Source organism: Phacochoerus africanus, chromosome 2 (genome assembly GCF_016906955.1).
Source record: "Phacochoerus africanus isolate WHEZ1 chromosome 2, ROS_Pafr_v1, whole genome shotgun sequence".
NCBI lineage: Eukaryota > Metazoa > Chordata > Mammalia > Artiodactyla > Suidae > Phacochoerus > Phacochoerus africanus.
In genome coordinates, this window is record NC_062545.1 from 77,508,684 (window position 1) to 77,532,214 (window position 23,531).

At 46.8% G+C, this 23,531-nt stretch overlaps 1 protein-coding gene and 1 long non-coding RNA gene across 4 annotated transcripts in view; one reads left to right on the top strand and one right to left on the bottom strand.

Annotated features, from left to right (window-relative positions):
- LOC125117175 (uncharacterized) overlaps nucleotides 1-12,628 on the top strand; it is a 35,620-nt gene extending 22,992 nt beyond the window's left edge. Inside the window, exon 2 of the long non-coding RNA XR_007132536.1 lies at nucleotides 12,140-12,628. This is a non-coding gene — a long non-coding RNA (uncharacterized LOC125117175). The remainder of the gene's footprint in view (nucleotides 1-12,139) is intronic.
- The window catches only part of FYN (FYN proto-oncogene, Src family tyrosine kinase), a 225,425-nt gene continuing 208,924 nt past the window's right edge, over nucleotides 7,031-23,531 (bottom strand). For all 3 annotated transcript variants that reach the window (XM_047762886.1, XM_047762887.1, XM_047762885.1), the window contains 2 exons: nucleotides 18,801-18,932; nucleotides 7,031-8,237 (listed from right to left, as the gene is read on the bottom strand). In XM_047762886.1, coding sequence (XP_047618842.1) covers nucleotides 8,029-8,237; nucleotides 18,801-18,932 — 341 coding nt within the window. In that variant the 3' untranslated portion in view covers nucleotides 7,031-8,028. The remainder of the gene's footprint in view (nucleotides 8,238-18,800; nucleotides 18,933-23,531) is intronic.

A 23,531-nucleotide genomic window follows, 5' to 3' on the forward strand; every position in this document is an offset into this window, starting at 1 on the left:
ACACTTACTCTGGAAAGTTGAGATCTAAGGGCTGACTTCAACAAGCAAAGAATGACCCTTGGTGGAGAGATGGGGATGAAGAGGAGGAGTGAAGATCTAAATAAAAATGCTATGGTTCTGGTTGGGGGAGGGGAGCAGGAGGAGGGGAAGGAAAACGGACAGTGGTTGCCATGGGAACGCAAGCAGAAGCAGAGGGTCTCCGGTCCACTGCGGAATGCCACCCTACCTCTGACCACTCTGGTTCTGAAAACCTACATTAGCCAGGAATCAGGATCATAACTCAGAGTAATAGCACGGCTTCTGGATGTCAGGGTGGATTACACGATGCTTTTCTATTTCAGATATTGTAGACTGCAAAATCTTTACATTTGGAACAGTGTTCTCCATTTTGCATATGATTCTGAAAGAGACTCCCAGCCTAGCACAGCTTTTTGTTTTATCTATGTATCTTCCAAGGTCTCCTGTGGCTGTACACGTTGCTTTTGTTCTTGGCTTGCTGTTTTAAGAACAGCTTTGCTATATTTCCTTCCCCCCTAGTATTCAAAACCAAGTACTTATTTGAATTAGAGCAGAAAAATACTGAATTTCAGGATGTAGCATTGCTTTTCCCCTCTCAAACATGGTGAGGTCATGGTTTAGTGACAGCGGTGACAATGATGAATGCCTCGCACTTTCACTTAGAGACTTTCAGGAACGTGTAAACAAATATTTTCTGAAATTCACAGGTGAGGGGGGAGGTGAAGGGGCGCATGGAGGAGTGCACTAATTACGGTCTGATTCATCTTTCCCTTCCCAATTATCTCACAAATAATGCTTTGGTGAACAGAACTGGAGCTGTTCGTATTTGAAATCAAACTAAAGTCCACTGAAGTAGGAAAATGATGCATTTTACGTATGTGATGTGGGCAAATTATTATTCAACTTTTAACAGGGTTTTTCCATCACTTTGCTGTGCACAATGTAATATGGTTAATTTACCAGAAAGCATTGTTATTCATTCCCTAATTCTCCTGGCAACTGCTGCCAGTTGCTTACCATTTCCTTGTTGCGCTCTGGGAATTTTCAGACCTTCCAGCTCCATTGAGGGTGGTTTGGGTTGCAGAGCCATCTCTAGAGGCTCTGCTTTCCTCTCAGCATCTTTCAGCACTCGCCCCTGGGGAGGCGTCTAAACATGAAAGGATCCACATACCTGGATTTAGTTTCTGAGTGGCTTTAAATGAATCCTTTTGTAAACACATGCTCATGTGCGCATGTGTGCGCGTGCACACACACAATAAAATCTCTTGCTATTTAGTAATATTTCCCCACAGTATTACACATATCGTTTTTGTTAAAAAACACTATCAGAATAACACCTATTTCATTCTCTCTTACTTCCAATTAGCTACTCATGGTGATTACATAGTTAGCACTTGATAATTAACCAAAGGGAACCAACTTCCCAAACAAGACAACCACACCACCTTGTAACTGCTAACATAGACCTGTTTTCATGACTTTACATGTTGCCTGATGATTCCAGCAGAATCACCTCATAAAAGGAAGGAGACAAAAGAATGACAATGGGCTCATCAATGGGAGAAAATCCCCTACTCACTGTTACTAAGAGAGGAAGCGAGGAGTTATTTTAAGCCCCTTTCCCCGTAATTCTTTGTTTCTCATCCTCTATAAATATAGTTCAAACTCCATTCCAATTGGGATGTTGGAGCCAAAAATCTGCCTGAAACCTTACTCTCTGTCCTTCCACGGCATTCTCTCTCATCCCTCCAGTTAGCAGCGCACCTGTCAGAATAAAAGACGTACCCACATACCTTTCAATGTCTGGGGATGGGGGGAAAAAGAGATTTAGATTTTTTTTCACTTGGTTTTGGTTTCCTCTTCATTTAGATGCATTTTCTGAGCATCTTCTATATCTGAAGCATGAGCTGGCCCCTACTGGGGAGTTGGGGATCAGAAGGAAACACTTCCAAAGGCAAAGAACACCAAGCCTACCATTAACCAGTATAATCTGCTTTTGCTGGTCTTTTAGGCACCACCTCCTCCAGGAAGTCTCCCATGCATTCCCCACTCTGGGCCATCTGGCAGTCCTTTGCTGTCACCTGTGTTTCCTCCCAGCAGAGAGTTTATTGCACCTCTTATGGGTCTCTGTCCTCACTGGTTTGGGAATACTAAGTGCCACGTTGGCTTTCTAGTGCTAAGCACAAGGTCTAACCCATGAAAAAAAGCACTCAACAAATGTTTGCAAAAAAAAAAAAATGAATGGCTAAGTCCTTACACATATTCAAAGCCATCTCTCTTGTCACCCCGTGGCCTTGAACAGCCTTGGCAAAGGGCTCCAGTTCTGGTTTCTTCCTCCTTGTCCAACGTCTCCATCCTGTCTATTCCCATTTGCTGTCATCTTGGACCAGAGGCTGACTGACCAGACCTTCACTTCCAGGCAGCTCTGGGTGATTTTGCTCTGTCCATTACCAAACCCTGCCATCTTCTGTCCCATCCTCAGCTGGGGGGCTGTTCTCTGGTGGATGAAACAGGGGAGTCAAATAAAGAGAATCCATATTAATGGGCTTAATGTTACCTCTCCCAACTACAACATTTCCACGTGAGCAGTGCTATTTTACAGACAGCATCTTCATGCTGTGGTCTCAAGCAGAGCCTAGGAACTCCCTGGACCACACAGAGGTTTGCCAGGGATGTGACAAGCCATAGGCTGGTTAACAATGCACAGCCTGAAGGTCTGGGAAGAGTTTGACACAAAGACCAAAAAATGGGTATCTTAAGGAAAATATCAGGTTTTCTTAAAATCACAAAGTTAGAATGAGATTCTGGAGGCCCTAGGTTCCAGGGGGCATGGGTTTACTTCTACTGGTGTTGGGACAAGTTTGGGGGGAATGTTTGGGAAGCACTAATGGTAGTGACTTTCAGGCCATGGAGTGGGTCTTCAAATCATGGATGGACACTGGTGAGCACAATGCTCAACGGGCTGCATGAGTGCCTCAGGCAGCTCGAAGCATGGGCTGAGGCACTCAGCAGACTCTTAGATAAGGGTGTTACCTTCCTCCCACCCATCCCACCCCTGCCCGCCTCCCTGCCATTGGGCGGCATCATCTATCCAGCCATCCATCCGTTCATCCACCATCTACCATCTGCTGCTCTGGGGGCAGGAGCAGAGTGGTGAACAAGTTGGGCACTTTCTGGTCTCAGGGAGCTCGTGATCTGGTAGGACAATGCATTGGGACAAGTCACATCATTAAACATGCTATTAGAAGAATAGTAAGTGTTCTGGACAGGAGCACAGGGTTCTGGCCGCTGGTGGAACAGTCACTGGTCACTGATCACCTTTCCTTAGAATAGTCCTGGTCATACTGGAAAACCACTTAGGTTTATTTTCAGTCTTCAGGATTAATTTAATTTTTTCTTTTTCTTTCTTTTTTTTTTTTTTTTGCTTTTTAGGGCCATACCTGTGGCATATGTAACTTCCCAGGCTAGGGGTTGAATCAGAGCTGCTGCTGCCAGCCTAAACCACAGATAGCCCCAGCAACTTGGGATCAGAGCTGAATCTGCAACCTACACCACAGCTCACAGCAATGCTGGATCCCAGGCCCACTGAGGGAGGCCAGGGATCGAACCTGCATCCTCATGGATACTAGTTGGGTTCATAATCTGATAAGCCACAACGGGAACTCCCAGGATCGACTTTAAAAATAAGGTAGCTCTACACATGGGATTCTGAATATTTTGCGCCTTCAGAAAGAATGAGGTATGATTTACACATTTACTAAGAAAAATTTCTGAGAATGTAGATATTCATAGATTAGGAAGTTTCATTTGATATCACAAAGATATTAAAGATACTAAGTTTTCATTTTCTTCTCTTTGTCAGAACCCATTTTTGAGAAATAAACATATATCACTGGCACCTGTCTTAGTAAATCAGTACCCCACAATATCATTTTTAGAATAAGAACTTGAGCTTCCTTTCTCTGGCCTCCCATCCCCAAATTATTCTCCCCACTTCCCTCCTTCCCTCTTATTCTCTCCCTCCATCCCAGAAAATATTTTGGACAATCTCATTGAATTCCAGCAGTATAATATATAGTGGTAAGAAAGCCAACAAAACTTATCTAACCCTATTAAAAATGCCTTTCAGCAATGAACTGACCAAGTCCCTTTTTACACCAATACAGCTTGTTAGGAAATGCCTGTTTCGTCAAGTGAGGGTCTCTCATCCAGAGGGAACCATGTCAGGGAGCAGATGACATCTCTCACACAGTGCCTTTGCTGCCATTCTCCTCTGCACTCCGCTGGAAACCTCATCTTCTTTCATGACTCATGAAAGAGCCATTTCAATTAACACAGTATAAATTCCTAAGGTCCCAGAGGACATTTCAGATGATATTCTGTAGCTCCAGTGCTACTAGGAACATCCCCTGGTGCCAAGATTTAGCCATAGGAGGATTCCTGTCTTTCTCAAGGCAGGTAAACACCCTCTGCACCTTTCAGGAAATCCTCAATCATGTGGCTGTATTTGAAGGATGCTGAAGACCCTTCACTTTTCTCATGGAAATGCCTGGTTCCTCATACACCTTTCTTTGTCACGATGTGGCAGAGCTGAATACATCTGCATCAGTGGCTTCAGTCTACATCTTGATGCCCTAACACCTAGGAGGCCCCAAGTCTGCCGTGGCTCTCTGGTCCTCCTGGCCCATCAGTGTGCCAGGAATAAGTGGACTCAGAGTGGAGTGTGAGCAGAGACAGGTGAACAAACACCATTTGGTCACGTTTCTAATGTCTGAGCTTTGTCAGGTTGTCTCCACCAGTAGGTTATCATATAATTTTAAGAAAGTACAAAGACGGAGTTCCTGTTGCGGCTCAGTGGGTTAAGGACTGGACACAGTGTCTGTGAGGATGTGGGTTCGATCTGTGGCCCTGCTCAGTGGGCTAAGGATCCAGCATTGCCACAAGCTGCAGCACAGGTTGCAGATATGGCTCAGATCCTGTGTTGCTGTGGCTGCAGAGTAGGCCAGCAGCTGCAGCTCTGATTTGACCCCTAACCTGGGAACTTCCATATGCTACAGGTGATGCCCTAAAAAGAAAAAAAAGAAAAAAAGAAAGTAAAAAGAACTTGAATAATAGGAAGGCTCTCTATGCAGCACAGCAATGTCAGACGCCAGCTCTCCTTAGGGAACAGAGCAAGCCCTTACGCACTGCCAGGTTATGAAGAGAAAAAAGAATGTCACCACCACTTGCTGCTAAGGTGCCTTTTAAGACATAGGAGAACCGTGGTCAGTACATTCAGTTTCCTCACCCTAAACTTCCAAAACTTTCGAGGGAGGGAGGCTTTTTGGCAGCAGCTGGGTCTCCCTGGAGGCTGTGTTTCATTTGCCTGGAAGGGTCTGCCTCAGGAGTACCTCCTGACAGCACATAAACTTCCTGCAAGAAAAAAAATCTGAAATGTCTCTGATTTCTTCACATTTACAGCTACTCTTTTACCTTTATTCCACAATCTACTCTGTTTCAGAACAGTTCCATCAAGCTGTGTTTCCTAAGAATGCCCTTGAGTTAGCCCCAGTCTGGAGTTTTGCTTCAGATGAGAGAATCCACCATGAACTCAGTGGTTGAATTAAAGGCTATCCTTTGAGGAGACTTTTCCTTGAAAGATCTGATTAAACAGGCTGTTAGGACTTTTTTTTCAGATCTTTTTGAATGACTGAGTCAAAAACATACACAAAAATCCCCGAGAGTACTTGAAAGTTACCCAACCTAGTAGGATCTGAAAATTGAAAATAAAGTCATACTTCAATAACAACAAAAAAATCTCTAGAACGTATTAATGAATCACCCAGTCTTGTGATAATCATTGGAATAAGATCTTGGAAAATTTTTTCAATTTATCAATTGTCTTCATACCAAAATCAATACCATAAAAATTTGGTTAGCCAGAAAATCCCTGTTTCACTTTAAAAAAAATGTGGGAAGTTTTCTAAATAGAAAGGGTATTTCAGCAAGAAAACTGTTCTCCTTGTGTGATTTCACACAAGACACCTGTGACCCTGGAGTCCCAGGATCTCAGAACCGCTAGTGAATCTCATGGAACCCCCTCATGCGTATAGGCAGGACCTGAAAGGGAGTGATTCCAGGTGGCTGTAAAGGCCCAGCAGCTGAACCGGTGCAGAGCCAGGCCTGGCTGAGCCACCCTCCACCCCTCTGCCATACCGGCCTGCTCTCCTGCTGAGCAACTTCATTATAGAGATACAGAAACATATACTGACTCCAGGACAAGAAAGATTCTTCTTGTAATTGCCACTTTCCCCTACAAGAGGGACACAGAAAACTCCAGTTAGAGAAAAACATCTAATAAATTAAAATGCTAAGGTATGCCTGGCCTTGCTTTCAAAACCCTCTGAATCAGCTAGACAATAGCCCAACCTTGCTGGGGGGGGGGGAAAGAACCCCCACTCCAGGTGTTCTGAATGTTTCTGTCATTTGGAAATCATTGCACAATGGTTAAATCCTCCAGGTGACTCCTGGTATGGGACAGATCTGTCATTCCTAGAGTACTTTCCATGATTTAAACAAATGAACAAAAAAATTTTTTTTAAATGTAAAATGCTTTCTTTTTAATTACTAAATTAAGAAAGTTAAACAATTTAAAAATGTAAACTCACAAAGAAATCATAATAAAAAGGAATTAAGACTTTGGGGTGGCTCGTCAGTATTAAAAACTCAATAGAAATAGGCTTTTTGATTTGTGGTTGTTAAACATGTAATTCAAGGTTGGTACAAACAGCAACTAAAAATGTAATACTCCTTTTTTTTTTTTTTTTTGTGCATCCCCATGAAATGTAAAGTAGTGCATAGTTATTTCACTGGAGAACCCTTGGACATAAAGAAAGTCATTTCATTAGCAGTACAGGACATTAAAACACTTATTTTACAATGGAAAATGTACAACCCCCACCCTCAGTTTTAGTTGCAAGAAAGTTTAGCAGGTTGCCATGACTACAATGCTATGGGTTTTAGACCATTTAAATGTGGTTACAAGGTTTATTAAATTAAAACAGTTGGAAACATTTCAGCATTCATGTTTCTATACAAGAAGTTTGTGTGGTATCCGTCTTGCAGTTCCCTTGGTAGTATTGGCTGCTTGCTTGCTTGCTTAAAGAGGCTCACTTTCGTTTCAAGAACAAATGGTAGTTAAGTCGAAGCAAATACTGGAAACAGACCTTGTGATTCTACTCAGGGGCTGCTGAAAAGAGTCAAAGTAACAGTCATCTACAGGTACAGTCAACAACCCCAAAAAATGCAATCCAAATGAAAAGCCAAAAAAGAAGAGTCATGCTTTTGCAAAAGCCGAAAAAATGAGGTCACTGGTTTTCAGAATCACACCAGTGTTTCAATGCTGATTTTGCAGTCAAATCTTCACTTTGGGTCCCGAAGCCTTAAGGCCCCCGATGGCCACGGTCTGTCTCCACGTTAGCACCCACAAGGTGTATGTTCAGGGACCTATATAATGTATATATTCACATTTAGAAAAAAGAAAAAAACGAACACCTGTCCTGATTGGTTTTTGTTAAAACATGAAAAAAAATTTTATTGTTTTAGACAAAGAGGCCACTTTTGGAAAATAATATTTTTTTTTTTTTTTTTTTTAGTGGAATCAGGTGAAGACAGAGTTAAAATCACATAGGATTTGCATTTTAAAAAAAGGAAAGCACTAGGATCGTTGGCACTGGATAACTATTTACACTGAACAGAGGTTTGGCCTTTTACATAACATCGATACAATGCATTTTCCAAAGTCTGAGAAATAACAAGGTTCTGTCTCGTATGCTTCACAGAGGAGGTTCGGATTTGGGGACAAGTGTCATTAATGAGGGCCATGGAAGTTCGTCAGCTTCAGAGTCACATGCAATCTGATCCTGGACGGTTCTCGCCGCTCTGCTCCGAGCAGCTGGCTACGGAATTGAAAGCTAATGGGGAGGGGGCGGGGAAGCCTCTGGGACAAGGCCTCGCTCTGCAGACCGGGTCTTACAGGTTTTCACCGGGTTGATACTGGGGCTCTGTCGCGGTGAAGTAGTCTTCCAGGAAGCCCTGCAAGTACTCGAACGTGGGCCTCTCTTCGGGGTCCTTTTTCCAGCAGTGGATCATGAGCTCGTGGAGAGAGATGGGGCAGTCCTGCGGACAGGGCATCCTGTAGCCGCGCTCCACCTGCTCCAGCACCTCCCGGTTGTTCATGCCTGCAAGGAACATGCGCAGTGAGAGCGCGCACCTAACGCCGCCCGGCCGGCCACCAACCCCCACATCTCCTCTTGGCCTCCTCGCAGCTTACAGGTGGTTAAAACAGGCTGAGGGCCCCCCTGTTCACCCAGAGTCGAACCCTGCCTTTAAGGGAGATCTCACACCACTCAGAAATAAAAAAGGCCCTCACTGCTGACCCAAGCAAAGCCCCAGAGGATGAATCTCAAAAGCATTATAAGTGAAAAAAGCCAGACACAAAAGGCAACCCGTACTGTATGATTTCATGGATATGAAATTCTAGAAAAGGCAAAACCACAGTGATAAAAAGCAGATCAGTGGTTGCCAGGGGGAGGGGGCGGGGAACTCCGGGAAGGGGCCGCAGGGAACACTGAGGTGATGGAAATGTTCTCTATCAGCAAATCATCTCTGTGAAGGTCAGATAGTAAAGGCTGTAGGGTTTGCAGGTTGCACATCTTTCCTTGTATTTATTTATTTTTTTTAACAACTCTAACAATGTATCAAACCAAAATGGGGTGGGAGCTAGATTTGGCCCACAAGCTGCAGTCTGCCAACCCATGTCCTATATCCTGTATGTGGTGGTGAGACTGTCAAAACTCACTGAATTCTTAAAACTGTTGAATTCTGTTATATGTAAATGATACTTCCATTAAACTGACAAAAAATATATATATATGAAGACAAAAAAAAAAATCCATGGAATGAAAAGGAAACTGTCCTTTGTTTATAAGCTCCATTGATGAACTTCCTCAATTGGCTGTCCTCATGCCTGGGGAAGCTCTGGCGCCCCACCAGCCACAATCTGACATCACGTGACCATGCTAGGCACCGTCCAGCCCCTTGACCCCCAAGTGCCCCGAGGTTTGCTGACTCTGATGGGGAGACAGGGTGTCTGTGTTTACAGATGACCTTGGACAGGCCATCTGTCATTGGAGACCTTTGTGACCTCTGGGGGGGTGGGGGTGGGGGGTGGGGGCTGTCCGATGCTGAAACCTCAGGCTGCATGGAGCTACCAGGAGACATTCTGGGAGACTGCTAACCCCTGAGAGGTGCAGCCTCTCTGCACGCTGGCCTTCTTGACAGACAGGAAATACCATGCTCAGGGGGAGCCGGAGGCCCTGGCCCTTTCTCCAATCACTCTCAGGCGCTCTTTTCTGGTTTCCCTTCCATTTGGGGGGCCATGTCTTGTTCTGCCATCACCTGCCAAGCCCTTGTCTGTTTCGGCTGCTCCCTGGCCCTGACTGAGTCTACCCTCTAGAATCCTCTCCAACTTCTGACCCAGTTAATTTATAAAAGCAGGAACCTGAGTCCCAGCCATTCAGAAACCCAGGTTTTTTCCCCCTTGCTCTCAGGAATATAATCAGCAGGACACAGCGCAGGCATGTGGCAGCCTCTTTAATTCCGGATGAAGTGGCCACCCACTGGCTAGAACCCTGCAGGCCTGGCCACAGCAGCTGGGCTCAGATCACAACCCTGTCCCGTGGGTAGGGGACACTCAGACTTTGGGATCTGTTGCCATCTCTCTTTGTTCTGTTGCTGCTTTTGGAGCTGGGTTTATCTGGGCTCCTGGGGCTGTCAGCCGCATGCTTATCCAAAACCTTTTTAGGATGCTTTCTTATTCTCTGCCACCATACTTCCTGGAGGGGATAAAGTCCATGGATTATTCCTGCCGGGCTGAGGAAGGCTTTCAATGTAATTACCCTAATATAACCTTGCTCACATTTCAGAGTGACCCTTATTTTAGTGAGAGGTTTGGTGAGTGAGTCTGGGTCCCCCGCCTCTATGCCCTCCCTGACTTTATCGGGGGTTTTCTTCAGTTGGATGTTTGGTCAGCTCTGTGGCTAACTGCCTTACACCCTCCTCCAACTACTGAAAACTCAAATGACAACCAGATGGGGCAGCGATCCAGAAGCAAGGGGAGAAGGGAGGGCTGCCAGGAGAGCATCCCACAGCGCTCTGGACAAACAGGGGCAGGGATGAGCATTTCCTTATCTGCAATTCCCCAATCCAACAAGCTCTGCAAACCAAAAGTTCTGGGAACTCATCTCATTTGGCCATAAAATTTGACCGGGTATGAGGCTGTTGACCGTTTTTATTTCTTCATACATATCGTTGCAGAAGTAAGAATGTGTTTGAACAGAGTGCAGTCCCAGACTCTCCTAGGGTGTTATATAAATTATGGTCTATTTTTTTTCACTTCCTTAAAGAAATGGACATCCTTAAAAAAAAATTCTGTATGGGCTTCCTTAAAAGAAAAAATTCTGACTCTGAAGCACATCCAGTCCCAAGGGCTGTGGCTGGGCAGCCGTGGCACAAGGGACAGCAGCCACCACATTCCAGCGGCCCGGAAAGGTTAGGAAGAGAGCATAAGCACGTCTCAGGACTGGCACTGTCCAAAGCGTTTGCGTTGTATTTCAGCACAGCCCTTGGTTTCATAATATCTCAGAACCACACAGCCCAAACCTGCAGAAATCCCCTTATCCCCCGCCCTGCGAGGATCGAAGGGAAGATCTGACCCTCAGGTCTGACAGGTACTTATAACCTGCACCCCCCACCCCATGCCTTTTAATGCTCTCTTCTGGCCCAGGGACCGTCCAAAACGACACCCCGGAGTTTCCTGAGTCATTCTCCTCTTGCTCTGTGGTGCTTCTGTCAATAACCGTTTCGTGTCATGACAAAACGAACTGCTCAACTGGAAAGATTTCACGTATTATTTTAAAACTCTTGATTCAGTCTCCACCAGTGGAAAGTTTAATTGGCTGCTTGGGTCAAGCCCATTTTTTCCAGAGCTCTGCCTGAGCCTTGGCTGCAGCCGGTGCAGTAACTTGACCATCAACATGTAGTGTCTCCCGAGGCAGCCTGCTCCCTGGGCAGTTGTGACCAGGGGCGGAGCTGGACTCGGTCCTGCTGGGGGGTGGGGGGCTGTCAGCTCCCTGGATGCGTCTGCTCTCCACCTCCTTTCTGCCTGCACCCTCTTCCTGCTCCTCCTCTCACCCCTCCAGGCAGGCGTGTGCCTGGGAACGCGCTTCCTTTTTTTCCCCCTCCTTCAGTGGAGAGAATGCCAGGAGAGAAACAGAAAAGACAAACTTTAAAATATGGTGTAGGGACAGGTTTCAGGGAAACTCTGCCAACGATGGTTCCTAGTGGCAGCGGCAACAGAGACCGTTTTGCAACAGGAGGATGGCCTCCATCTGCCAGTGGCATCTGACCGTGGGAAGAGTCATGGTCACAAAGCTTCCCAGGGCACGTTGCCTGGTTCCCAACCTCCCCATCAGAGAAAAGGCGCAGGGCTTGGCGGCCAGAGAGGAGACTCGCTAGCTGTTTTCAGGCCAGCCCTGTCCTCCTCTGTCCCCACTGCCGTGGCTGCTGACCCTCCTGCTCTCTCGCTGGGGTGGGTCAGGAAAACGGGGCCTTTCCATGGGTCACTCTCCTAGGACACAGTCCAGTGGTATCAGTTCACAGAAAACCTGCGTCATCTGCTGTGCTGGGGTTCGATCTCAAACTCCTCTTCCCGGGATCTTCCTGTCACCCTGCAGTCAGGCTTTCCCACGTGGTTGCTGGCAGCACCATTTCTAGCCGGTCTCCCCCAAACCCTGCAGCTGAGATTCTCCTGCCAAGTGGACCGTATTCACTTCCTGCCATTATGACCCGATTATCCTTTCCAAATCATTTTGCTGGCTTCCTCTTGGTTTCTGAATTGAGGTCAGGTTTCCACTCTCACTTTCCAACCCTTCCTAGGTATGGTTGCCAGCAACGCCTACTTTCACATGTGTGTTTTCTTCCCCTTTTTTCCCCTCCCTCTTTTTTTTTTTTTTTTGCACTTTCCTATTCCTCTTCTTGAGCTACATATGAACTCAGGGGAACCTCCTTGATTTTCTTGCAGACTCTCCAGGGGAGAAAACAATTCATTTGTAATGGCCCCTTCATCGCTTCTGAGTCTGTGCCTCTCAGTAGGTGCCTTGACTTCCGCTGGCCTCGGTGTCTTCGTTTGCCAACAAAACACCTCAACATCCACCGTGTTTTCTGCTGTCAGAAAAGAAGTCTTCTATGAACGGAAGGTGTTGGGCTTCATGGCTCTTGGTTTGTGCAGCTCCCTAATATGGATCTCCGGGGGGCCACCTCTGCACCATCAGGGATTTTTGCTGGTACACGTTCAGGTCTGCATCTGGATTGGACTGAGGGGTTGCAAGAACCTGGATTTGCGTGCCAGGTGAATAATTAAGCACTTTGACAATGGGAGGGATGTTCATGTTCTCAGATATCCAGCTTTTGCAAAGCGAGCTTTCCGCTGAAAGGAAATTATACCCTATTGTGCATGAGGCTTTCCGTCAGAGGCTCCCCCTGGCTTCTCTGCATAAACCCTACAAAAAGCCCTCGTGTTTACTTGTGTGCTGATCGGTGCTGTGCGAGTGCTGAGTGCTGAGGGAGGAAGGAAGGGGGGGCAAGTTAATGGTGCTTGCTCAGCATGAGCATGCTATCAGATCCTCATGTGCTCCCGTTATCTGACTGGGCAACAACTGGGACGCTTCAAGTTAGGCTGCGGTTATGAGATCAAAGTCCAGATTTTGGGCAGATAGACGCTGCTCAGAGAGAATTGCTGAAAACGAAGGCATGACTTTGAGAAGGCACAATAATGACTAGTTTTGTTTCTCTTTCCTCATCTTAAGCAGATCACCTCAGGACAGCTGTTTTTATTAAGCCCACGGTATTGATAAATACAGAAATGATGGCCACTCAGTTACCATAACACACGTGGCTTATTTAAAGCTGACAGTACCAGCTCTTGAAGAGCTCCTTTGTCCCAGAAAAGGGGAAAGGGAAAGGGAGGGAGGGTGCCCCCTAGGAAGGCCATGGAAGCGCCCAGCCCAGCCGAGAGGGAAGAGCTGCAGAAGGCAGGACTCCCTGGCTGCCCTCCCTCCTCCTTCACCAGCACACTGGCCAAGAGAAACCTTGTAAGGGGAGGTGACAACGTGACTCCAGGGCATTACAGGCAGGATTCCTTCTGGAGAGAACACTGTGAGGAGAAGCCTGGGGACTGTGGATGGGGCAGAGGACAAAGCACCCTTGGCTGAGGTTACAGGGTTTTCCTGTGTCCCATTCTCCAGGCTGCAGAGTCCTAACCTCTTCCCACCCCCAAAAAACTCTGCTTTTGTGGGCATGCTGGGCACAGCGGGGGGAGAGAGGCGTGCAGGCGACAGTGACGGGCTGCTGAACACAGAGTCTACAGTTCAGGCTCCGTCTGAAGCATCTGGGTGGGGCAGAGGGAGGACAAAGGTGGAGGCTTCTAATTCTTTAAGGGAAGTGCTACAGATTCCCTAATTTATCTTCCTCCTCAAATCATTATCAAGTGACAAAATGCATTCATGAAAGTCAGGCAGCTGTCTCTGGTGAGATGATTTGAAAGCACTTCAAATGCATGAATAAATGTGATATGCTTAAGAGAATGTTCCTGCTTTGCCAGATCCTGCCAAATTCCCAAAGCAGGTGTTCAGCTGAGAGCCAGGGCACAGAACGGCCGGGATGTTCTGCCTAGAACAGCGCTGGGACATGGTGTTTGAACGGACCATGGGGTCAATTTCCCAGAACAGCTTTGAGGACAGAGGGTATTTTGTGGCCGGGAAAATACATGCTATATTTATGTGTGGAGATGATGAAATAGAGTCAAAAGGCTTTGCAGGCTACGGGCAAGGTCTTATTTCAGAAGCCTCATATAGGTAGAATTGTCCCCCCTCCCCGCCTCCACTTAGACTTAAGAGTGTACTGTGGGGCACACACTGTGCTGGGCACAGGAAACATATACAAGCCCCCTTCTTCTCAGAGTTCAGAGCTACTGAGAAACAGAGACAGACAAGAGCGTCAAGAGAGATGTACCCAGTGCCACGGAAGCAAGCAGAAGGGCACCCCAAGAAGAGACGTGGAGAAGGCTATGCAAGGAGAGGAGGTTTGCATTCGGCTCTGAAGGATTCCAAGGTGGACAGTGGAGCAGAGCAGACAGACCTGCATGTCTGAAGGGCTCTTTTGGTGTGAAGGGTCAGGAAGTGATAACAGAGAAAGCATGTTGAGACATATCACCTGCTCAAGGCCCTCACTGACCCCTAACTCACAACAAGCACATGCAAAATTCCTGTTCATGACCTAGGAAGGCCCTACTGATCTGCCTGGGGCCTCTTGGACCTCCTGTTCCTTCTGCTCCAGCCACCCCAGCCTCACTGTGGTTCTGCAGGGCCTCTGTGGTCTGGTTCCCTCCAAAGGAAGACTCCTCTCCAGGGATGGACCCTGAGCCTCCCTTCTTTCAGGCCTTTCCTCAGATGTCCCCCTTCTGGGGAGGTCCTTCCTTGCCCACCCTCTATCCCCTTCCCTGGTTTATTTTTCTCCCTACCCATTACCACCAACACTGGACATATTTTGCTCACTTACCTTTGCTTCTTGTCTGTCTCCTGTGAGACTCAGAAGTTTAGGAGGGAAGACGCCTTTTTTTATTGGCTCATTGCTATACTCTTGGTGCCTAAGTGGTACCTGGCATATAGCAGGTACTCAAAAAAATACATGGGGAATGAATGATTGAAGGAAAGTGTTATAAAGGACTATGCCAAACAAGGGCTTCTGAAATGCATCTGGAAGCCAATGGGAAACAATGGATATTTTTAACTGGTAGCATAAGATAAGTGGGTCTATGTTTTCTAGGGTACCTCTCGGGGTGATAATGATGGAATGGTGTGTGTGTGTGTTGGGGGAGGGGGGAAAACAGGGAGGTGGGCAGAGACCAGAAGCAGGAAGTCCTGTGAAGGGGTCACTGCAAGAGTGCATGATGGCCTGCCACGGGGCAGTGGCAGTGGAGACGAAGGGTTTAAAGGCGAAATGACAGGTTAAAGTGCCTAACTCTGATTTTATGCATCAACCCTAGGAAACTTTTAAGGGTTTCATTTCTCATATCTAATCTAACAATCCGTCAGTACAAAATCAGTTCTAATCTTGATGCAAAAGATGGTTCTGAACCTTGGCTGACGGCTGTGCTGAGAAGGCACTCAGGTCAGGGGACACTGGAAAACAGAGCTGTTCTTTGGAACCGTGTCCATGTTTGTCACACATCTTGGAAGCAACCTTCTTTGGTGGGGTGATGGAGTCTTCTCCATCACCTCCCTGTTAATCTCAGCATCGCATTTCAGTATTTTGAGTTGGGCTTCAAGGCTCTCACTCAATTTGAGATGGCCTTTCTCCCCTTCCTTTCAATCCATTCCTTTTGCAAAACCTGCTAACCAACCAACCAATCCAGTGCTTTATTTTCTCCTCATCCCTGTGGCCCTCTGTTTGGTCATACTTCACATGCACCATTCCAAGCTCCTTCTCTGATTCTTTTTCTGGACCTTTCTTCATGGTGGGCAAACATGCCTGGGAAGCTTTTGCAAAACCCATTTAGAAGTCACTTTCCCCCTCTCCCTTGACCCCCATCCTCACCTACCAGCCGAAGTACCTTTCCTGTGTGTGAAGGTGACAGACGGCCATTCTCAGCTATGAAAGAGCTCAGAAAAATGGATCTCTTCCTACTGTTCTTTGAGAATACACTCTCCCCAACTGAGAAATAACTGCATCAAGAAGTCAGATGGCAGTCACGATGGATGGAGCCTGGGAGTTGGTCCTGTGTGCTGCCCACGGCACGAGGACTCATGGCAGTGGAGAAGCAGCCCCTGGGCATGTGCTGCCAATGAGGCCACGTCGACAGCAAGACTGCAGAGAGGGGGGCCTGCCTTTCACGGTGACGTTGGATGACGCTTCGCAAAACTGTCTGTTTTGAACTTAGAACTTGTTATCCTTCTTTTGGGTAATCATCCTAAATTGGGATCCTTCTGTAAAAGCCTCTCCCTCAAGAAGAGTTTACTGTGAGATTCAAAAGCCGCCCCAAAATCCGAAGACAGCTATGTTAAAGAACAACAAGCAGGAGTTCCCTCATGGCTTAGTGGTCATGAACCCGACTATCCATGAGGATATAGGTTCGATTCCTGGCCTCGTTCAGTGGGTTAAGGATCTGGCGTTGCTGTGAGCTTGGTGGAAGTCACAGATGCAGCTTGGATCTTGTACTGCTATGGCTGTGGCTGTGGTTGTGGAGTAGGCCAGCAGCTTCAGCTCCGATTAGATCCCTAGTCTGGGAACTTCCATATGTTATGGGTACAGCCCTAAAAAGCAAAAAAAAAAAAAAAAAAAAAAAAGAAAGAAAGAAAAAGAAAAACAAGCACAAGCAGCATCCACAGCTGGGAACAACCTTGTGTGGCTCCTGTGACTCCCCTGTGGCAGCACCAGCCCCCTCCAGCCTGGCTGGTCCGGGCTGGTTCTCCAGCTGCTCCTCAGGTGCCCCGCCTGGCAGCCTTCTCCCCAGACTGGCCGCCCTGCAGCTCCTCGTACCTTCCCACCTGCCTGTCCTTGTCTGGGACCTCTTCCCTCTTCCTCAATCTGAGGGGGAAACCCCACATGCCTTCTTCTCCATGAAGCTTCCCAGACACAGCCCCTCACAGAATGAGGGCAGCCGACAGGGCCCCTGCACCTCAGCAGCTGCTGGTAGTTGTATAACAAAGCGCCCAGCATCAAGTGCACTTAGTTTTCCTTGCGGGCTTCTTTACCATCTTCATCCTGAGTGAAAGGCCCTTCTCAGGACCTGTTGTCTGTAGATACTTGAATTGGGGGCCCCTGCCTCACTGTTGGAATTAAGATTTGGGGCCCACAGTGGGTGAATTCAAGTATTCCATCCCTTGAAGATGGTTTCCTCCAAGAATAAAGACGTCACAAAAAAGGCTGGTTTCTCCCTTTGCTCACTGTTCTCTTCCCGGCAAGTTAAACAATGAGTGGCTTGAGCACCGTTCTCATCAGCGTTTGCTGGGAGTGTGAATGGCTTGTTCGTACTTAGCGCCCAGGTAGAGCACAACGCCAGGCACAGTCCACCCTTGGCGACGCAACACTAAACGAATTGTAGAAGGAGGCTGCTTTCTTTCTGCTAACACCAAACTTGACAAAAGACTCCCTCAGAAACATACACCTGCCTTCCTCCTCTGAGGCCCCCGCCCCCACCCCTTTGTCTTGGCTTCTGTGTGTGACCCTGAGAAACAAAAAGCGGCTTTGTCTTCCTGGAAGGAAGGGCTTCACAGAAACACAAAACATGACCCTTCCCTCACAACTGCATTTCCCAGGTTGGGTGACCGCAAAACCCTGGCAAAGGTGGGCTCGGGAAGAAATGCATTCAAAATTCAGACAATGAAAAAAGAGGTGCCTTCACATCTTCAAAATCGTGGGACCTGTACATTTCCCCCCCTGAGAAGCGATTCAAAAATGCCCGTGCTGTGGTCCAGGCCTCTCCAGGGCGGCCCTTTCTTTCGTGCTCGTTGGCTGTTTCCAGGGGGCCTGCCCACTGTTGTGTGCTGGAGCAGTTGCCGCTGCAGCAGCAGTAAAACCGACCTCCCCGCATCCCTAAACACGCAGCACTGATGCTTCAGGGCCTGTGAATTTATCAATTTGGCCTCTGTGCCAGCCTGGCTCTCCTAGGAGTCTTGAGGCTATGACCAACCCAGAAAGAGATCTTTGCTTCTCTGCATTCTCCGAAGATGACCAGAAACAATCATAGGAAAGGAACAAAGGGATTACAAATGAATCTGCCCTCCCTGGCTCCTCTGACTGCAAAGATACGATTACAAACCCAGGATTTGCAAGAGTCGTCAATTCCTCATTAATCTCCACTATGGTTTCTATCACAGCTTTTTTTTTTTTTTTTAAGCTCCTTTCTTAGGCAGGGAGTGATGGGGAGCTATGTTCTTTCTTCACTCAACGGTAACTGAAAAATACGTCCTTAACATTTCAGAAGGCAGATCATTGCTGGGTTGTAACCACTAAAGCGTGGAGGTGAAATGGCGTGAGTGTCCTTTATGTCACCATCCGTCTATATTAATGAATTTAAGTGTGAATAACCTAAACCTGTGATTTCTTTGGAGCGCCTGACTCTGATAACCCAGAAAAATTCCAGGGCTTAAGCAGCTCCCATTTCTTTATACCATACTTGCTTTCGTGGAGCATCTTTTAACTGTTCAGAAATGTGCAGAGAGGGGCTTCTAAACTGCGTTTCCCCCTCCGCCTGTGCTCTCTCCAGCCATCTGGAGCGGGGCCCGCAGAGAACACAGCTCCTGGCATCTTCCTGCCAGGCTCACTCCATGGGTCCGTGCTACAGAGTGACCAGAGAGTAGTGGGAACAAACTTGGGTGGATGTTCTGCCAGTGACGTTTCTGCTCTGGGAGCCGAGGACACACCCCTACCTCAAGTGGGGAGACTCTAGGGGCTGGGGTGGACTGAAGACTGTGCCAGCTGCCAAGTGTGTTAATCCTGGCACACAATGCGTGGTGGCTGCCTGTCTACTGACCACAGTGGCTCCCACTTCGGCTTTTTTCTGGCTAAATCCCTGTCCATGTTCTCCAAATGCATGCTCAGCAGAAAGCTGAAGATGGGGCTCTCTCCAAATAGCGCTGGGAGAGCCTCCACTTGGGCACATTTCCGCTGCGCCCTGCTCTTACCTGGGTACGGAACTCTTCCTTTGGTGACCAGCTCTGTTAGTAAGATTCCAAAAGACCACACGTCAGACTTGATTGTGAACCTCCCGTACAGGGCTGCTTCGGGGGCTGTCCACTTAATGGGGAACTTTGCACCTGTAGAAAGAAGACTGGTTACTCGTCAGGCAGAGGGCATGGCGCTGGTAAAGAAGAGCTCGTGGAAGAGCTTTCATGGGATGGGGTTCAGAGAGGAGGATGGGAGGGAGGTGAAACAGGACTAAAGAGCTGTGGGGTCAGGTCCTGGCTCTGCGACCTTAAGCAAGTCCCATCAAAGCACTGGGCTTCAAAGCCCCTTAAAGTTCTGGCTTCTAGAACCCGAATCTAAAAAACCTATTCAAGGAGTTCCTGTTGTGACTCAGTGGTAAGGAAACTGACTAGGATCCATAAAGACACGGGTTTGATCCCTGGCCTCGCTCAGGGGGTTAAGGATCGGGCATTGCTGTGGTGTAGGGGGCAGATGTGGCTCAGATCTGGCGTGGCTGTGGCTGTGGCATAGGCCAGCAGCTATAGCTCCAATTTGACTCCTAACCTGGGAACCTCCACATGCTGCAGTTGCAGCCCCCAAAAGACATAAAAACAAAACAAAACAAAACACAAACAACCTATTCAATATCATAGGTTTGGTCTGGACTTGTGATTTAGGAAACTAATTTATCCTGTTTTTTCCTTTTCCTTCAAATAATGCTCTATTTTAATACATGCACATAGTATTAAATCATACTACTACTCTCAAAAATCCTTTAGTATTTAAGACCATAGCCTGCTCTTATCAAGGTGCACAAAAACCGGCTCAAACCGTCACACTTCTCCCCAGGTGGAGACAATTTGCTGCAGCCCACATGTTAGGTTGAAATGGGCTGTATTTCCCCAATGCCTCCTTCATGCACAGTAGAGAAATGATTTTGCCTCTGGCTACTTCCCTCCCTTTCTGCTCCCTCTTCCTTCCCCCGATGTGGCCATGCTGAAATCTGGGATAGGATTATCTTTTGCGCTGTAGGATCTGCAGCCTACCTCCCTACACTCCCCCTGCCAGCCAGAGAGGGTACTAGCTAACGTTTGTTTTTAAAGAGTGGTTTGGTCTCAGGGACTGCCTGATAAGTCTGATTTCTCAAGACCAAGAAGCAAATTTTGTGCCAAAGTCAGTAGAAGCTTTTCTTTCAAATTCCTCCGATTGAAAGACTCCTTTCTCCAATCAAAAGGAAAGGGTGGGGTCCACCCTGCTCTTTACAAAGCCAGACGTGTGTGCAGGGAATGAAAATTGCCTCAGCAGCCTGTGTTCTCATGTGTTAGGCTCAGCAGATATAAAGCAATTCCAAATATTTCATCAAACAAAGAGGAAAACACAAGGAATTTCCATTACCGGTGTAAACACAATTATATGTTTAAAGCCTGTTAATTTTACTTAGGAACACCTAAATAGAACGTACAAAGGCTGACGAAAATCGGAAATTTTCATAGTGTCTTCTACCAAAAGTCGTTATGTGTAAAACTGGCAAATGATTAAACTCTTTAAATTAGCATAGTTTTAATAACCAGAGGTATGATAAATTATAGCAATTAGATTTTTGTCTTAAACACAGTGCATGATAACATCTTCAGCAAATCTACCCTGGCATTTTCTGGCAATATAATTTTCCTCTCCACCTCTTCTATGTCAGTGTGAAACAAAATTAAAAACAAAAATCCTTTTATTTCATTCTGTGGCGTCTCCCATTAACACTGGAGCAGAAGCTATTCTATAGTTTTCTTTTCCTTTTATGCATCAAGTTATTTTTAATTTGCTATGTGTTTCTCAAGCATAACATCTTACATCTTTGTTTAAGTGCCGCCTGATTCCACATAAGGTCTGGTATCCTCTGAACAGTCATTTTGTTTTTAAAGTTTCTTTCAAAGCATTCTTCTCACACCTCCTATCCTCTAGCTTTCTGTTCACGTGGCTTTGGACTCCAAGCCGCTGGGATTAACGTGATAGATTTTCTTCAGTGTCGAGAGCTGACTTTGCCCTGGACCAAACCTCAGCTGGAGTTCTCTTATTTCAGAGAATTAAAGGTATATTAAATTCATTCCTATTTAAACCATCTCTCGAGCCAAATGGCTTGGAAATCTCTGTCCATCTCTGAAGTAAATAGAACATTTTTCTCCACTGTGCAGACACAAATCCTGTAAATAAAATGACAGGCAAAAGAAGCCTTTCTTCCCTTCCTGGACTCGTTCCACATTGCTCAAGATGTGAGTGATGTTGAAAGTAAACTATTTAAAATGGGGATAAGGTCATTTTGAATTTTCTGAGAGAAGATTTCATAATTTCAGATAAAAAAAGCAAATGTCAATATATCAGCCAGTTGCACTAGTCTGCTTTATTTTCTCACGATATCATCTACAAAAAGAATTATAATGTATAAACCTTCAAGAAATAAGGTGAAACAAATGCTGGAATGGCTCTCCAAAAGGAAGTCACTTGCAGACATGTGCTTTGACTTATTAGCAGGAGCTTCCTCACATTAATTTATTTTGTAGTAGTTTTCTTTCTAAGGTAAGCAGAGTATTTACACCTAACACATTTTGGAGGGGGAAAAAAGGAGGAACATTTTTGGCCGATTTCTCCATACCTGTTTGGGTCTTTTTTTTTTTTTTTTTTTGCTACTGAGCCACAAGGAGAACTCTTCCAGTAGAATTCTGATCCAAGGTCAAAAGGGGTTTTTGTTTTTGTTTTTTGCTTTTTAGGGCTGCACCTTCAGCATATGGAGGTTCCCAGGCTAGGGGTCGAATTGGAGCTGCAGCTGTGGACCTATACCACAGCCACAGCAACACGGAATCCGAGCCTCGTCTGCGACCTACACCATAGTTCATAGGAACACCGGATCCCTGATACACTGAGCGAGGCCAGAAATCGAACCCTTGTCCTCATGGATACTAGCCAGATTTGTCTCTGCTGCACCACAGTGGGAACTTCCAAAGTTGTCTTTTAATTGATATGGATTTGTAGAGAAAAGTGGACAATATCAGGAGACCTATACTATAGTGAACTTGGTGTTGTCATGAGACCAGTTGACTCGTTCTTGTTTGGGAGCAGGATTCAGGTGCCAATTTCCTCTCCTTGGCAAAGTACTGCAGGAAATGAGGCAGCCGATGCAGGCATGGGGTCCGTGGCACAGATACCATGAGCTTTGGAGGACCTGGGAACCCTCAGGGTGCTTGTTCAATGTTTAGATGAACAAAAAAGTCAAGATACGACCGCCACTCTAGTCTTTCTTACTGAATTACTACAACAGTTTAGGATTCTTTTAAGCCAGTAGACAGAGGCCATACATAACATATACATATTTACATATAGACTTGAAAGTATCTTTTCCACTGAATATTTTCCAGGCAGTGTCTGTAGATTTTACCAACTTCCCAAGGTTAACTCTTTGCAGAAAGCCTGACTTGGTGCTGTCATTGGGACCCAGGGCCTGGAATCACCATCCATGTAGTGTCTTTGTACTTTGGTCACTTGCCTCCCAGAGTAGCATCAGGGACCAGCTAGCCCCAGGCTGAGTCATTTTCTGTGGCAAGTAAACACAACACTGTTTTTTCTTATTTATTTATTTATTTATTTATTTTTTGTCTTTTTCTAGGGCCGCATCCAAGGCATATGGAGGTTCCCCAGGCTAGGGGTCTAACTGGAGCTGTCGCTGCCGGCCCATGCCAGAGCCACAGCAATGCCAGATCTGAGCCACGTCTGCAACTCACAACACAGCTCTCGGCAATGTCGGATCCTTAACCCACTGAGCAAGGCCAGGGATTGAACCTGCAACCTTATGGTTCCTAGTGGGATTGGTTAACCACTGAGCCACAACAGGAACTCCTTTTTTTTTTTAAAGCCACACCCACAGCACATGGAAGTTCCCAGTCCAGGGGACGAATCACGGCTGCAGCTGCCAGCCTACGCCACAACCACAGCAACACCATAGCCGCAGCAATGCCACAGCCACAGCAATACCAGATCTGAGCCACATCTTCGACCCATGCTGCAGCTTGCAGCAACACTGGATTCTTAAATCCACCAAGCAAGGCCCGGGATTGAACCTCACAGACACTCTGTAGGGTTCTTAATCTGCTGAGCCATAAAGGGAACTTCCACACAATGGTGTTTTTAATAAACATTTCTTATATACACCTCACTCCTGTGGAGATGTGAAGCGAATGGGTGTCAGCTTTGTGTGACAACAGGCAAGCTCACTCCCATGGCTTCGACGCCTCTCCTTATTCCAGTGATGCCTGTGTTTGTACCATCCGATGGGACCTGCCTCCCCAGTTCCTGACCCCTGACCTGTATAATCAGTTCCTTCCTCAGAGCCTCTGCTGTCACCTCAAAGAGCCTCTCAAGCACAACATCCAAAATTTAACTTGCCCATGGTCCTGCTGCTTTTTAAGTACGTGGCTTGTGAGCTGCCTGATGAAGATAGGGGAATGTGGAGTGCCTTTCTCGCCTGGATGCTGTGGCCACTGGTTCTTCACTCTGTATGGAGCCTCCCCTGAGAAGGAGCTCCACAGATCCCCACAGAGTCATCACTGAGCTCTGCTGCCTCAGCACTGTCCACGGTGAGCTCGCCTTGCACCCCTGAGTGTGGCCAGCCCTCTTCATCTTCCCACCTGCCCTCTCATCCTTGCTCGGTCGCCCAATGCCACCCACCCGGACTCCCGCAGTGCCTT